At 38.0% G+C, this 15,428-nt stretch overlaps 1 protein-coding gene across 29 annotated transcripts in view; it reads right to left on the bottom strand.

Moving 5' to 3' along the window:
* The window catches only part of DLGAP1 (DLG associated protein 1), an 875,942-nt gene that overhangs the window by 193,641 nt on the left and 666,873 nt on the right, over window positions 1-15,428 (bottom strand). For all 29 annotated transcript variants that reach the window (XM_077900117.1, XM_077900118.1, XM_077900125.1 and 26 more), the window contains one exon: window positions 4,335-4,512. In XM_077900117.1, coding sequence (XP_077756243.1) covers window positions 4,335-4,512 — 178 coding nt within the window. The remainder of the gene's footprint in view (window positions 1-4,334; window positions 4,513-15,428) is intronic.

The raw sequence follows: 15,428 nt of genomic DNA, 5'->3' as shown, positions 1-15,428 counted from the left end.
AGTTAAGTGTCTGCCTTTGGCTCAGGGTGTGATCCTGGAGTCCTGGGATCAAGTCTCACATTGGGCTCCCTGCATGGAGCCTGCTTTTCCCTCTGCCTGTGTCTCTACCTTTCTCTCTGTGTCTCTCAGGAATAAATAAATAAAATCTTAAAAAAAAAAAAGGCGACATACATTAGGCTAATTTGGAAATGACTGTTATTATACCAAATATATATATTTAAAATGTGACTTTTAAAAATTCTTTCTTCTCATGGGGACTGTTTTAAAAAGTCCCCATTTTGGGACACCTGGGTGGCTCAGCAGTTTACCGCCTGCCTTCAGCCCAGGGTGTGATCCCAGAGTCCCGGGATCAAGTCCCATGTTGGGCTCCCTGCATGGAGCCTGCTTCTCCCTCTGCCTGTGTCTCTGCCTCTCTCTCTCTCTCTCTCTCTCTCTCTGTGTGTCTCTCATGAATAAATAAAATATTTTTTAAAGAGTCCCCATTTTATTATATATATAGAACAAAATATAGAAAGAGAATAAATATAAACAAGTTCCGTTTTTCTATACCATGCAAACACAATCTGTTTTTAGGGATATTTTACTTCTATGAGGTATGAATGGCAGGAACAAACAATTTAGTTATTCTAGACCAATATCTTGGCTTACAACATTTTACTCTGATCTTTCTAGGAGACTTTGATGAATAATATATCAGGTTTTAAAAGGAGGGGGAGGATATAATGCATTTAAATTATATACTATTAGAGCTGCTACTAAAGATCTAGAAGAGAGAATATCCCCAACATCATAGAAGCTGACCACTTTTTGAAAAGTCTAGAATATATATGGTAGTATTGCTTTGAAGAGGAAACTATTTTCCTTTGAATAATGACAATGTTGGGACTGCAATAGTTTGAAATTATCCTTAAATATATTGTTTTACTTGAAAATTGAAATATGGGACTAGAAAAATGATGTATCATTAGGAATCCATTTAGGATGCCTATTCTTTCTGTATTTTACTTAAGGCTAAATGATTATACCACAGAATTGCAGAACTTGACCTGCTCTAGCGTCAGGGCCCTGCATGTGTCCCTGGTTTGTTGATATCTTACTAAGCTATCACTAGGACATGAGATTGTTTCAGGAAGTCAGATCTGTGGCACAGGGACTAAAGTCAGGCAGTTGTGTAGATGCAATGTCCTGATGGGGGAAGTGGTATGTTTTTCCTAGCATGATTTAAAATGTAAATATATAAATTTATGAAAGCAGTGAATGGGTATCAATATTTTCCAACAATTTTTTTTAAACCTGCTGATGAATTCCACATGTATGACAGCTGGATTTATAGACTAATTTATATTTCCAGAAGGCTTTGTGACTATGAAGGCTGTCTGGAATAAACATAAGCTTAAAGAAATTTTAAACATATTGCTTATTGTGAAAAAAGTAATGACAAACAAGTTAAAATTTTACCAAATGAGGCACCAATTATTTTTCTGAGAGTTGGGGTAGTATCCTTGGACAGCGTTAGCACAGATAGGCATGCATGTTCTTGGAGGCTTCTTTAAAGTAAGAAAATGTACAGTGGGCAGATATTGGAATCCCCCATGCCAGCTTTCCCCAATTCGCACTCTGCCCTGCTGTCAGGGCCTTGTTACCGCCCCTGCCTTTCTCTTCAGCAATGCATTTAGAGTAAAGAGCTCTGTTTTGAAGGTAGGGGCAGAGTAAGAGCAGTGATCTTATTTCAGGGTCTCACTCTGATAGATCAGAGATGCTTCAGCTCTCAGCCTATTGTTCAACTTCAGTGCTTGGCTTACCACCATCACCAATACCATCATCCTCACCGCTACCATCACTACTGCCCTTACCGCCATCCTCCTCCTCATCACCACAATTACCACCACCATCTTCATCATCGCTATCACCATTTGCAGCTGCACTGCTAGTAGCATTAATTCTCACCTTGATGATCACAATGTCTTCCAAACTGGCTTCTCTAGTTCTAGCCATTTATCCTCTCATCTTTCCTATGTTGTTTCCATGTGAATTATCTCACATTAAAGTTCTGATCATATCTCTTGCCAGGTTAAAAGCTGAAATTTTAATAATCTATAATCAATCTCATTTCTAATAAATTAAGTCCAGTCCCCTGGGCCTGGCATGCAAAACCATGCATTAAAAAATATACCCAGGGAGGGACACCTGGGTGGCTCAGTTGGTTAAGTCTCTGCCTTCAGCTCAGGTCATGATCCCAAGGTCCCGGGATGGAGCCTGGCATCTGGCTCCTTGCTCAGCAGAGCCTGCTTCTCCCTCTACCCCTCCCCTCTGCTCGCACTCTCTCTTTCTCTCACTCTGCTCAAAGGAAGAAGGAAAGAAAAAAGAAAGAAAAAGGAAGAAAGAAAATTAAAAAGATATATTCATGGCAAAATTCAGGACAGATTTCCCATTGCTGCCTCTACAAGTATTCTGCGCTTCAACAAAATTAGAATTTTCCCTATTCCTTGAATATGCTTTAAGGAAACATTTTTTCAAAGTTCAGATCAAATACTACTTCATTAGAATCTATTGAAATATTTGTTAAAATGTATATTCCTAGATTGGATGCCTGGAAACTCTCTTTAGAATCCTAAGTTCTTTTTTTCTCTGTAGTTTCAAAACCTTGTTGACTATTTTGTGGCCACAAAGTCCCATTTGACATCTGGTTACTTACATATCTTACAGGGTGTTTTATAAAATAATATTATGAAAATATAAAGCAATTCACTGAGTGTCTGACCCAATAATGGTGCCTCTTGTTATTAATACTTGCCCTACCTACCTCAGAGTGTTTTGTGGTGTTCAAGTAAATAATAATTATGATAGCACTTTTATCTTTTTTGTATGTTCTCTTATAAGCTCTTGGTGGGAATGGATTTTGTACTGTTCATTGCTGAATAACTTGTATGATCTGGTCCAGTGTTCTGTTCAATAAATACTAGCTGATATAGTAGTTATTTTTGTGATAGAAATTTAAATTCAGAGTTCCTACGCATCATTTAAAAAACTACTCTTTGCGGGATCCCTGGGTGGCGCAGCGGTTTGGCGCCTGCCTTTGGCCCAGGGCGCGATCCTGGAGATCCGGGATCGAATCCCACGTCAGGCTCCCGGTGCATGGAGCCTGCTTCTCCCTCTGCCTGTGTCTCTGCCTCTCTCTCTCTCTCACTGTGTGCCTATCATGAATAAAAAAAAAAAAAAAAAAAAAAAATTAAAAAAAAACTACTCTTTGTGCTCCCAGAGGAAGCCAGCCCCTGGGGCACCATTGGCTCCTCTGGTGGCCCCCTAAAAACTGCAGGATCAGAACCCCCAAGAGTCCCAGGTCTTCTGCTCCTGATCTTAGGTAGCCCAGCCCTCTCCCATATTCTGAGGGGACTTTCAGCTGAATATTTTGGATATAGCATTACATTGCCTTTATTGAGTCTTTTTTTTTTTTTTTTTTTAAGATTTATTTATTCATGAGAGACACAGAGACATAGGCAGAGGGAGAAGCAAGCTTCCTATGGGGACCCTGATGGGGCACTTGATCTCAGGACCCTGAGATCACACCCTGAGCCTAAGGCAGAAGCTGAACCACTGAGCCACCCAGGTGCCCCAACTTCATTGAGTCTTAATCCCCCTTCAGGCCTACCAGTTCTTAGAAGTGGCTTTTGTCTCATTACCAAGACACAATGTTCACCTGGGACTCAGTTGCAATAAGTAGATTGTATCTCACTTTCTGTCCCTGGGGCCCTATCTTGATGACCTGGTCAATACTTTTACTTTTATGATTAGATACCACCATGGTTTTGCCAACAATATCTACTCTGTCCTTCTATCCTTCAAACATCTTTACAAACATCATCCATCAACTACTTTTAAAAAAAATTTTTTTTTTTTTAATTTATGATAGGCACACAGTGAGAGAGACAGGCAGAGACACAGGCAGAGGGAGAAGCAGGCTCCATGCACTGGGAGCCTGATGTGGGATTCGATCCCGGGTCTCCAGGATGGCGCCATGGGCCAAAGGCAGGCGCTAAACCACTGCGCCACCCAGGGATCCCACCCATCAACTTCTTAATGGCAATTTTGCTGGTACTGACTGCTGATGAATTTCCATGGACTTGCTCCAGTGTCCTTTATCTATCTGCAGAGGACCCCTTCCCTGCTGGTGGACTGTTGATACCAGGTGCTTGCTGTAGCTGAATGTGTAGCATTTTGATTGAGCTTCCTAGCTGATCCATCAGTGGTTTACTTTGTAAGTGGCCACCCCTTAACTTCATGCCCTGTTTCCACTAACCCTTATGCAGGGAATGGCCCACAGCCTTGGTGCTCACCTGGCTGATGGTGCTCATGGCTCGCATGTAGCTCTCATTCCTAGAGCGGAACTTTGGTGATGTGAGCAGGCCAGCAGGGTCAAGGCTGTCCAGGCTTCGGTTGATGGAGACTTCACTTACTGCCCTCAGGTAACTATGACTCCGGATCTGGAGTTTGGGGGAGTGTTCATTGGAAATCCTAAAAGGGAACAAGAGAAGGGGCACATTTAGTCATATTCCAACATGTAAGCAGTCATAAGATGTGAGGGCTCTATTGTTGATGTGGCACCCTAAACACTGGGGTGAATAAAATAGATGCCTTCCTCTGATTACCAGACTCCCCCATGGTGTCTTAGAAGTAAAAACTTCTGACAGGAAATCATTAAGATCTGATCACAGTAGAGAGCAATTAAAATTCTCTTTAGCCCATGAAGTAATTTCCTCATTTGCATTTTCCCACATATGCTGGGAGGGAGATAATAGTGCTGACTTCCCTGCCCCAGAATCCTGTCCTGTGTGGTCTCTAAGCTTTGTCTTTTACCCACTTCCTTTCTGTGGCCAACTTTTTGTTTTTGGACTTTCTAGTAACAGCAATGGGTATATATCTATAACTATATTGGTGTCTCTACCAATTCTTCTATCATCTATTTGTCTATTTATCTTCTTCGTTTCATTAGTGAACGAAACTTAAATTTTAGCCATTAACAATGCACACATCTGGGCAGCCCCAGTGGCGCAGTGGTTTAGCGCCGCCTGCAACCTAGGGTATGATCCTGGAGACCCTGAATCAAGTCCCACGTCAGGCTCTCTGCATGGTGCCTGCTTCTCCCTCTGCCCGTGTCTCTGCCTCTCTCTCTCTCTCTCTCTCTCTGTCTCTATGAATAAATAAATAAAAAAAATCTTTAAAAACAATGCACACATCTTAAATATTGATAGGTAAAGAAAGTCTTTACACACTTCATACTCTTTGGATTTTTTCCAAGATACATTTTAAAATTATAAAAATAGGAAAGGCTCTTTGCCAAGCTATACAGGAGTACATAAAACAGAAAGTGGGTCTCCCTCTCCACCTGATTCTGCTCCAGAATTCCATACTCTTAAAAGAACTACCTGTAGAAGTCTGGTGTATATCCTTCCTGCATTTCTCTCTATATATACGAACAACGTATTTTCAGTTATTTTTCAAGTTTGCTTTCACACAGGATTCAGAATGATTTTTTTCAGTATTCAATTTCTTTTATTTTTGCTGAAACATTGCAGTAAAAATGAAAGTTGATAAGAAAGATGTATGCCCAATATTATTATTTTTCACTATTCTGGAGATCATAACCAATGAAATTAGAAAATAAAAATATACAGGGAATATAAGTATTGTGAAGTAAGAGATAAGCTTCATATATTTAATGATATAAAATTATCTAGAAAGCTAAAAAAAAAACCCAAAAAATTATTGGAATGCGTAAGAGAGATCTACAAAATAGCTAGATACAGGGTTAAAAAATACAAAAATTAATAGCTTTTCTATATACTGCCACCACCAAATAGAAATTTTAATTAAAAAATCCCATTCAAGGGGTGCCTGGGTGGCTTAGTTGGTTAAATGTCTACCTTTAGCTCAGGTCATGATCCCAGGGTTCTGGGATTGACCCCTGTGTCAGGTTCCCTGCTCCATGGGGAATCTGCTTCTCTGTCCCTCGCTCTCCTGGTATGTGTGCTCTTTCTCTCTCTGTGAAATAAATAAATCTTAAAAAAAAAATCCCATTCAAAATGGCAAAACATAAAATATGTACAAATTATAAAAAATTGCAACAGAGTTTTATGAAGAAAATGATACAACTTTATGGAAGGCAATAAACAAGGCCTAAATAAATGTAAAGGAACATAATTTCTGGATGGAAGTAATATTATAAGAAAAAAATTAAAATTTTCCTAAATCTACAAATTGAATGCAATTGCAATAAAAATTCTCAGATTTTTTTATTAGAGTGTAACAAACTCATTTTCAAGTTTATATGAGATTGATAGCAGCAATTTATTCATACGAGCCAAAAGGTAGAGGCAATCCAAATGTCTGTCAACTGATGAATGGGTAAAATATGGTATATCTATTCGATGGTATATTTGGCCATAAGAAAAAGTTTAATATTGATATATGCTACAATATGGATGAATTTTTTAAACATCATGGTAAGTGGAAGAGGCCAGTTGCAGATCATATGATTCCATTTATATTAAATATCCAGAATAAAAAAAAATCTCTAAAGACAGAAAGTAGGTTAGTGGCTGCCTAGAGTGGGATGTGGGGTGCAGTAAAGGAGAAGGAAGATGACAGTGTTGGGGGTTGATATCCAAAAGGTAGGGACTTTTTCTTTGGGGTGTTGAAAATATTCTAAAATTGATTGTGGTGATGATTGCACAACTCTGAATATGCTAAAGACCATTGAATTGCACATTTTAAATAAGTATGCTGTTAGTATATACATATTACAGCTCAATAAAACTGTTTTAAAAATCATATGAGGACTCAAAATAATCAGATTTCCTAATGGAGTTTAGAGAGTAGACTGTGGTTGGCACAATAAAAGAGGGAAAGCCCTTGAAGGGGTTGCAATATGGAGATAATTTAAATAACAAGTGCTAGGATTGAGTTAAGTAGCAGGGGAACTTGAGCATATGGATTTCAGAGCCCATATGAAGATTAAAAAAACAACCAGAAAATAAAAATAAAGAAGGAAATAAATATCCTATCAGATCTCAAAGATACATTATAACCACAAAGATGAAAACAGTGTGGTATTGTGAAGGAATAGAAAAATCAGTGGAATAAAGTACAGAACAGAACTGAGTGGGTATCTGAACTTAGTATATTGCAAAGGTGGCAATTCAAATAAGCAGGAAAGAGATCAATTACTTAAAATGATGTTAGATGAGCTTTGCGTCCACATGGGAAAAAATGGATTCCTACTATCCATGTAGATTAAGAAGACTAAAGACCAAATATTTATAAATTTAAAATTGTTTAATATATTATAGAAGAATGTGTTTTATAATCTTTTAAAAAAAAGATTTTATTTATTAGAGAGCACAAGTGGAGGGGAAAGGGCAGAGGGAGAGGGAGAAGCAGCCTCCCCACTGAGCAGGGAGCCAAACATTGGGCTTGATCCTAGGACCTTGGGATCATCACCTGAGCTGAAGGCAGACCCTTATCTGATAAAGCCACCCAGATGCCCCTATAAACTTTTTAATTTTTTTTAAGATTTTCTTTTTAAGTAATCTCTACATGCAAATTTACAACCTTGAGCGTAAGTGTCCAGTGCTATGATTGAGCCAGCCAGGCACCCCGTATAATCTTAATTTCTATACCTAAAAACTTAAAAAATTATTATTATTAATTAATTAATTTTTAAAGGTTTTATTTATTTATTCATGAGAGACATAGAGAGAGAGGCAGAGACACAGGCAGACAGAGAAGCAGACTTCGCACAGGGAGCCAAATGTGGGACTCAATCGTGGGACTCCATGATCATGCCCTGGGTTGAAGGCAGTGAAGGTGAAGACACTCAGCCACTGAGCCACCAAGGCGTCCCAAAACTTTTTCTTTTTTTAATTATCAGAATTTTATGGAAAAACTATAAAATCTTATGGAAGGCAATGAATAAAGCCTAAGAAATGAAAAGAAAGTGGTGGAGAAAGATTTTAGGAACAAGATATTGATATTAAAAGCCATTAAGAAAGTAACAAGTAGAACTCCATAAAAAATTATTATTTTTTCCACAAAAAATTATACCTTGTTTAACAAAAAGATACTGTAAGGAAAGTTAAGAATAATAGTCAAGGTAGGAAACATATTTGCAAGACCACACAAGGTAATGAAGAGGATTCATGTCTACAATATTTAAAATGGACTTAGTGAATAAAAAAATAATGCAAACAATGCAATAAAATATGGCAAAGGCTCAGTAAATTAGAGAAATATTGATAAATATAAATACCATTTGTACATCAGATCCAGGCACACCCAGGTCCATGTCCACAAATGGTAAAAATAATTTCCAAAATCCCAAGGTCCACTTTGCAAAGTATAAGACTGCACTCGTTCTTAAGGTTTGTATGGAATTACTTAAATATAATAGTCAAAAAAGATAAGACTCAGTAATACTAAAACCTGGGAGTTTGAGCAGCTACTTTTTGCAATTGCAGCTTTTGAAAAAGGGGACAAATTAAAAATACATCTAGAATTTAACAGCAAAAGTCAACCTCCTACATTATTTTTCAAAAGAGAAACCGTTTAAAAATGAATGTCCTCAATGGATCCTACAAGCAGCTATCAAACATGAACTATTTGCTCTGTAAGCTCAAGCCAAGGTTTGCCATGTGTTATGTGCTATTATGATGATTCACTAATGGGTCACTTTATAGATGATCATGCCCCTGATCCCAACTAACCAACCAAATGAAGAATTCATTTCCCCTTTTAAGATCTCTTCTAGGAAAAGAGAAACTTAGCTAGAAGCATTTATAATCTAAAGTTCACTTTCCCTTAGAACTTGAGAATTAGATGACAAATGTATTTCTTTGGGTCTTTTGCAACCTGACCCAGGGCAATGATATTGCCAACATAAATGATGATGCTGTGTCAAATAGTTATGGGGGCAGCAATGGGAAGGGGTGATGGTTTCATAAATGGTGTATATTCAAAAGAAGAAGTAAAAGTCCAGTGCTTTGAAAAATGAGTATTTGCTGGCTGAGATGGGGAAATGAGGCATCATTGCAACAATCATTCACCCTGGTCACTTGTTATGAAATAAGGCATAATTCCCAAAGTTCTAAGTGAAAAGTCATTCAGAAAGGATTGAATAGCTCTACTTTGAGTCGTTTCTGATAAAACAGCACATACTTTAATCATACACTAAATATAAGGAAATGAACACTTTTGTCATGTCTATTCAGCAGAGCCCACAGCTATCGATATAAAATGTACAGTATGTACAGTTCTGCTGATGTAGAAACACTAAAGAAATACCAGAAGAGGGCAGCATGGGTGGCTCAGCAGTTTAGCGCCGCTTTCAGCCCAGGGTGTGATCCCGGGGACCCGAGATTGAGTCCTACATGAGGCTCCCTGCATGGAGCCTGCTTCTCCCTCTGCCTGTGTCTCTACCTCTCTCTCTGTGTGTCTCATGAATAAATAAATAAAATCTTAAAAAAAAATACCAGAAGACAGTGTATCAATGACTTCATCTCACCTCAAAAGTAAGGTGATTTGCCAGGAAGAAGGGGCATGTGCACATTCAGAAATATTAGTTCTCGGGATCCCTGGGTGGCGCAGCGGTTTGGCGCCTGCCTTTGGCCCAGGGCGCGATCCTGGAGACCCGGGATCGAATCCCACATCGGGCTCCCGCTGCATGGAGCCTGCTTCTCCCTCTGCCTGTGTCTCTGCACCTCTCTCTCTCTCTGTGACTATCATAAATAAATAAAAATTTAAAAAAAAAAAAAAAAAAAAAGATTAGTTCTCATGTTAGATTAATTATTTTTCTGAGTTGGCCTATTCAAATAACATCTCTCTTTTTCCACTTTTCTCCCTAAATTGCTTGGGCTAAGTTAATGTTTTGTGGCTTATCAGGACTGAGATTTTGGCCTGGCTGAGTCCCTTTCATTATCATGTCCTTTAAGTGCACTCAAAGATAGGATAGCCTTACATTAGCCATGGGTCTGCTACATAAGCAAGCTTGGCTCAGTGTATCAGTAAGGTTGCCAAAGAAGAGAAAAATGCAGTAATATTCAGACTGCAATGTTTTAAGCCAATGTCCCTGAAGTGAAAATGATTAACTTTGTAATAGAGTACTGAAAGTATAACTTTATCAGATGAATAAACTCTGGGGACCTGATGTGCGGCATAGTGACCATAGTTAAAAATAGCGTGCTTGAAATTTGCTAAGAGAGTAGATCATTTTTTACAAAAAAAAAGTTTAAATTGAGATACAAAATTGACATATTAGTTTTGGACGTACAATGTAATGATTCACTGTCAGTGAGTATTGCTAAATGATTATCCTAATACACCTAGTTAACATTCGTCACCACACAGATTTTTCTTGTGAATGAGAACTTCTGAGATTTACTCTGAACACTTTCAAATATACAGAATGGTATTGTTAACTAGCGTTTCCATACTGTACATTACCTCCACAGGACTTCTTCATTTTATAACTGGAAGTTTGTATCTTTAGACCCTTTCACCCATTTCTCCTACTCCCAATACTAGCCTTGGGCAGCCACCAATCTAATCTGTTCTCTGTATTTATAAGGTCAGTGTTTATTTGTTCAGAGTCTACGCATAAGTGAGATTGTATGGTGCTTGTCTGAGAGTAGACCTTAAGTGGTCTCACCCCCCCAGCCCCTGGCAACCACCATTCTACTTTATGTCTCTCTGAGTTTGGCCACTCTGTGTATCTCAGATGGGTGAAATTCTATAGTATTTGTCTGGCTTGTTTCACTTAGCATAATGTCTTCAGGATTCACCCATGGTACAGCATGTGTTGGAACAAACTTCCTTTAAGGCTGAATAATATTCCATTATGTGTGTAATCTACATTTTGTTGATCCATTCATCTATTGACAGACACTTGAGTTGCTTCCTCTTTTTGTTATTGTGAGTAAAGCTGCTATGAACATGGGTGTACAAATATCTGAGTCCTGTTTCCAGTTCTTTTGAGGATATACCCAGAAGTAAAAAATATCTCTTTAGCAGAAGTATTTAATCTTCTCTATTTCACTTTTTGGCAATTAAACTCCCAACAGATTTGGGAACCAACATGATAGAAATGACACTTTTTTCCTCTTGGGAAGACATGTTATTGATCATTTAGGGTAAGTTTTAGGCACAGTAGATAATAGCGTGGTATTTCAGGGCCTATTATTGGTATGGTTGAAAAGAGAAAAATCATACATCTATTATTTGGTGGAAAGTATAGTAAAAATGTGAGTATAATTTTACTGCTCTAGTAAGTGCAAAACGGGAATATAATTAAAGCTTGATACAGCATTATTGAGAATAAATTGCATCGAAATAATTAAGACATCCAAAAAAGTAATTCAGCAAGCGGTTAGATTGCAGAAAGACAGTTGGCAATAGTGTCATTTTAGAAACCAGTAAGAAAAGAAATAATGTCATCATTAAGAGAGCTGCGATGACAACTTAAATGTACTAGTTAGTAAAAAGCCCATGACAGTAATGCCTAGGAGGGCATGGAAATAGTAACTTAAATGCTGCTTTGAGCTGAATACAGAGTGTTTCCTTCAATTTAAAAAGTGTCAGGGCAGAGCAGATGTACGTACATAGATGTAAGTTGACATTGACAAATTGGAACAGTTAAAATCTGTGTAAGAGAGTTTTGATCTATTTTTCACGGAATGCTTCATATTCTGACTTCACTTTGGGAAGAACAAAAAGCAACTAAAGACAGAGTCTTAAATAATTCTTATAATGTTGGTTTTCTTCTAATCCCCATTGTCAAATGCTCCATGTCTACACTCACTACTGGCATGCCAAAAGATCACAAAAAAGACCTCTTTTCCATGCAGTAGTCTTCAGTTGTTTTGAACACAGCTGTCTATCGCGACTAAGCCTTCTCTTCTCCAGGTGACATGCTCGTCCTTTATTTCATCCTCTTGTGTCAAGACTTCCAGGCTGTCCATTACCTTGGTGACTTGTCTCTAAAGTCGGTCCAATTTGTTACTTTCTCTTTGACAACAAAGCACCCAGAAGCAAACTTAAACTTCCAAATGTTATCATCTGTTCTACAGAAAGTCCTCCTGGGATATGACTTGAGAAAGCTCTGGATTGTTTGGTCTATAATCACCCTCTTCTAGCAAGCTCTCTTTGGACAACTTTTAGATCTTCCTATCAAGTGGTATTAAGTCATTTTCTTATTTAAGGCAGTTACCTGGTTTTGCTAGACCTAAAAAAATATGTCAGCAACATAAGAGCAACCCAGAACCAAAAAGTGACAATGTTATAGTAGTCTTAGGTGTTTAGTGATTCAACAATTCTGTACATTATATAATGCTCACCACAGTAATTGTAGTTACGATCTGCTACCGTACAATGTTATTACAATATTAATGACTGTATTTCCCATGTTTTACTTCTCATCCTCATGGCTTGTTTATTTTATAACTGGAGATTTGTTTCTCTTAATCTTCTTCACTTCTATTTTTCCCCATCCCCTAACCCCTGCTCCTCTGCAACTACCAGTTCTCTGTATTTATAAGAAGGAACACTTTTATTTTATTTTTTCTTTTCAAACTTTTATTTAAATTCTAGTTAGTTAACATATGGTACAATATTGGTTTTAGGAGTAGAATTCAGTGATTCATCACTTACATATAGTACTCAGTAGTCATCATTAACAAGTGCCCTCCTTAATACCCATCACACCTCTAGCCCATCCCCCTGCCTTCCTCTATCAAACCTTACTTTGTTTTCTATGTTTAAGAATCTCAAAAAAAAAAAAAAAAAAAAAAAAAGAATCTCTTATGGTTTGTTTCCCTCTCTCTGTTTGTCTCTCCCCCACAATATGTTCATCTGTTTTGTTTCTTAAATTCCACATCTGAATGAAATCATATGGTATTTGTCTTTCTCTGACATATTTTACTCAGCATAATATACTCTAGCTCTATCTATATCATTGCAAATGGCACGATTTCATTCTTTTTGATGGCTGAGTAATATTCCATTGTACATCTATACCACATCTTCTTTATCCAGTCATCAATTGATGGGTATTTGGGCTCTTTCCATAGTTTAGCTATTGTTGATAATGCTGCTATAAACATCAGGATGCATGTACCCCTTTGAGCCTGTCCTTTGGGTAAATATCTAGTAGTGTAATTGTTGGATCATAGGGTAGTAATATTTTTAACTTTTTAAGGAACCTCTGTACTGTTCTCAGAGTAGCTGTGCCAGTTTGCATTCCCACTGACAGTACAAGACAGTTCCTCTTTTTCTGCATCCTTGCCAACACCTGTTGTTTCTTATTTTGTTAACTTTAGCCATTCTAAGACAGAACACTTTTAAACAATGATGACTTTACTCTAACAGAACACCAAAGAAAAAACTGGTACCATCTCTATCCATGCCAGCAAAGGCCAAATGGGAGCTTAGACCTCCACTCTCATAAGTTTGTAAGGAGATACTGTAGCATTCTCGCCAAGGTGGTATCAGAAAAGACCAAGTAGGGAGCTGAGTCTTTTATCCCTGTGAGGAATGCCTTATCATTTGGTACTGGTGGAGACCATATGGGGAGCCTGGACTTCCATTTCTATCCAACACTAATGAGGCATCCCTGCCCCTCCTTGCAGGGGTAGTTTCAGAAGAGGCCTGGTGGAGACGTAGATCTTTCTTCATTGCACAGCAGTAACAAAACTGCCTCCAATGTGTAGAATCAGTGAAGATCATATGGGGAGCCCAGAATTTCCACCCATACCCAACAGTGATGAGGAACACTGACTTCAAGTGTCAATAGAATTTAAATGGAAGAACTTGGACTTGTACATCTAACTAGCAGTGATGAGTTTGTGCTCCTTATTCTCCTATTGGAGTGGTATTTTAAAAACCAGCTAAAAAAGGAGGTTTATTTATTTATTAAAGATTTTATTTATTCATGAGAGACACAGAGAGATGGGCAGAGACATAGGCAAAGGGAGAAGTGGGCTCCCTGCAGGGAGCCTGATGCAGGACTTGATCCCAGGACCCCAGGATCATGACCTGAGCCAGAGGCAGAAGCTCAACCACCGAGCTACCCAGGTGCCCCAAAACAGAAGGTTTAAACAATACCCATAGTCTCATAACAATACAAAAAACATCTAGGTTTCAACTACCATACTAAGAACCAGGAAGTTCTGAGACTGATTGAAAGATGACAAACAATAGATGCCAATATTGAGGTGACAGATGTTAAGTTTTCTGAAAAAACAAACAAACAAACTTGAAAGCAGTTAGGATAATAAAGCTTCAAAGAACAATTATTTACACACTTGAAACTAATAATAAATAGCTTCAGTAAATAAAGAATCTCAGCAAAGAAATAGAAGATATAAAGAAGAACCAAATAGAAATTTTAGGACTGAAAGATACAATAACCAAATATAAAGTTTAGTAGATGGTGCCAACAACAGAACAGAGGGGGAAGGGAAAGAGCTATCAAACTGGATGATAGAACATGAGAAATCATCCAGTTTGGACGAGAGAAAGAGAGAGAGAGAGAGAGAGAGAGAGAGAAAGAAGGACTTCATTGACCTGTAGGACTACAACAAAAGATGAACATTTATGTCACTGGAGTCTGAAAAGGAGAGGAGAAAAAGGGTGGCGCCAAAAAAAAAGTATTAAAAAAAATGGCTGAAAATGTCCTCAATTTGTCTAGAGACATAAAGCTATAGATTCAAGAAAGTGAGTGAATCTCAAGCAAGATAAGTCTAGAGAAGTTCATGGAAAGACACATTATAATTAAGTTTCTAAACATTAAAGACTAAGTAAAAATCTTGAAAGTAACCACAGTGTACTTATCTATAAGAAAAAAACCCGATTTGAATGAAATAAATTTCTCTTCAGAAACTATGGAGGTGAAAAAGAGGTGGTGTTTTTTTCCAAGGGCTGAAAGAAAAGAACTGCCAACCCAGAATTCTACATCCAGTGAAATTATCCTTCAGGAATGAAGGGGAGATAAAGACATTTTTAGACCAAGGAAAACCAGAAGAATTTGTTGCCAGCATACCTCCCTGAAAGATGTGTAAAGGCCATTCTTTTTTTTTTTTTTTTAAAGATTTTATTTATTTATTCATAAGAGACAGAGAGAGAGAGAGGGGCAGAGAGAGAAGCAGGCTCCATGCAGGAAGCCCAATGTAGAACTTGATCCCAGGACTTCAGGATCACGCTCTGAGCCAAAGGCAGGTGCTCAACCACTGAGCCACCCAGGTGTCCCATAAGGACCATTCTTTAAACAGAAAGGTAATGATCAATGTATACAGGAAACTTGAAGCACCAGGAAGGAAGAAAGGACATGGTAAGTATAAATATGGGTAAATATAAAAGGCTTTCTCTCTTTTCTTGTGTTTTCT

The sequence above is a fragment of the Canis aureus genome, chromosome 6, assembly GCF_053574225.1.
Source record: "Canis aureus isolate CA01 chromosome 6, VMU_Caureus_v.1.0, whole genome shotgun sequence".
In the NCBI taxonomy this organism is placed as follows: Eukaryota; Metazoa; Chordata; class Mammalia; order Carnivora; family Canidae; genus Canis; species Canis aureus.
This window is presented reverse-complemented; position numbering and strand designations above follow the sequence as displayed.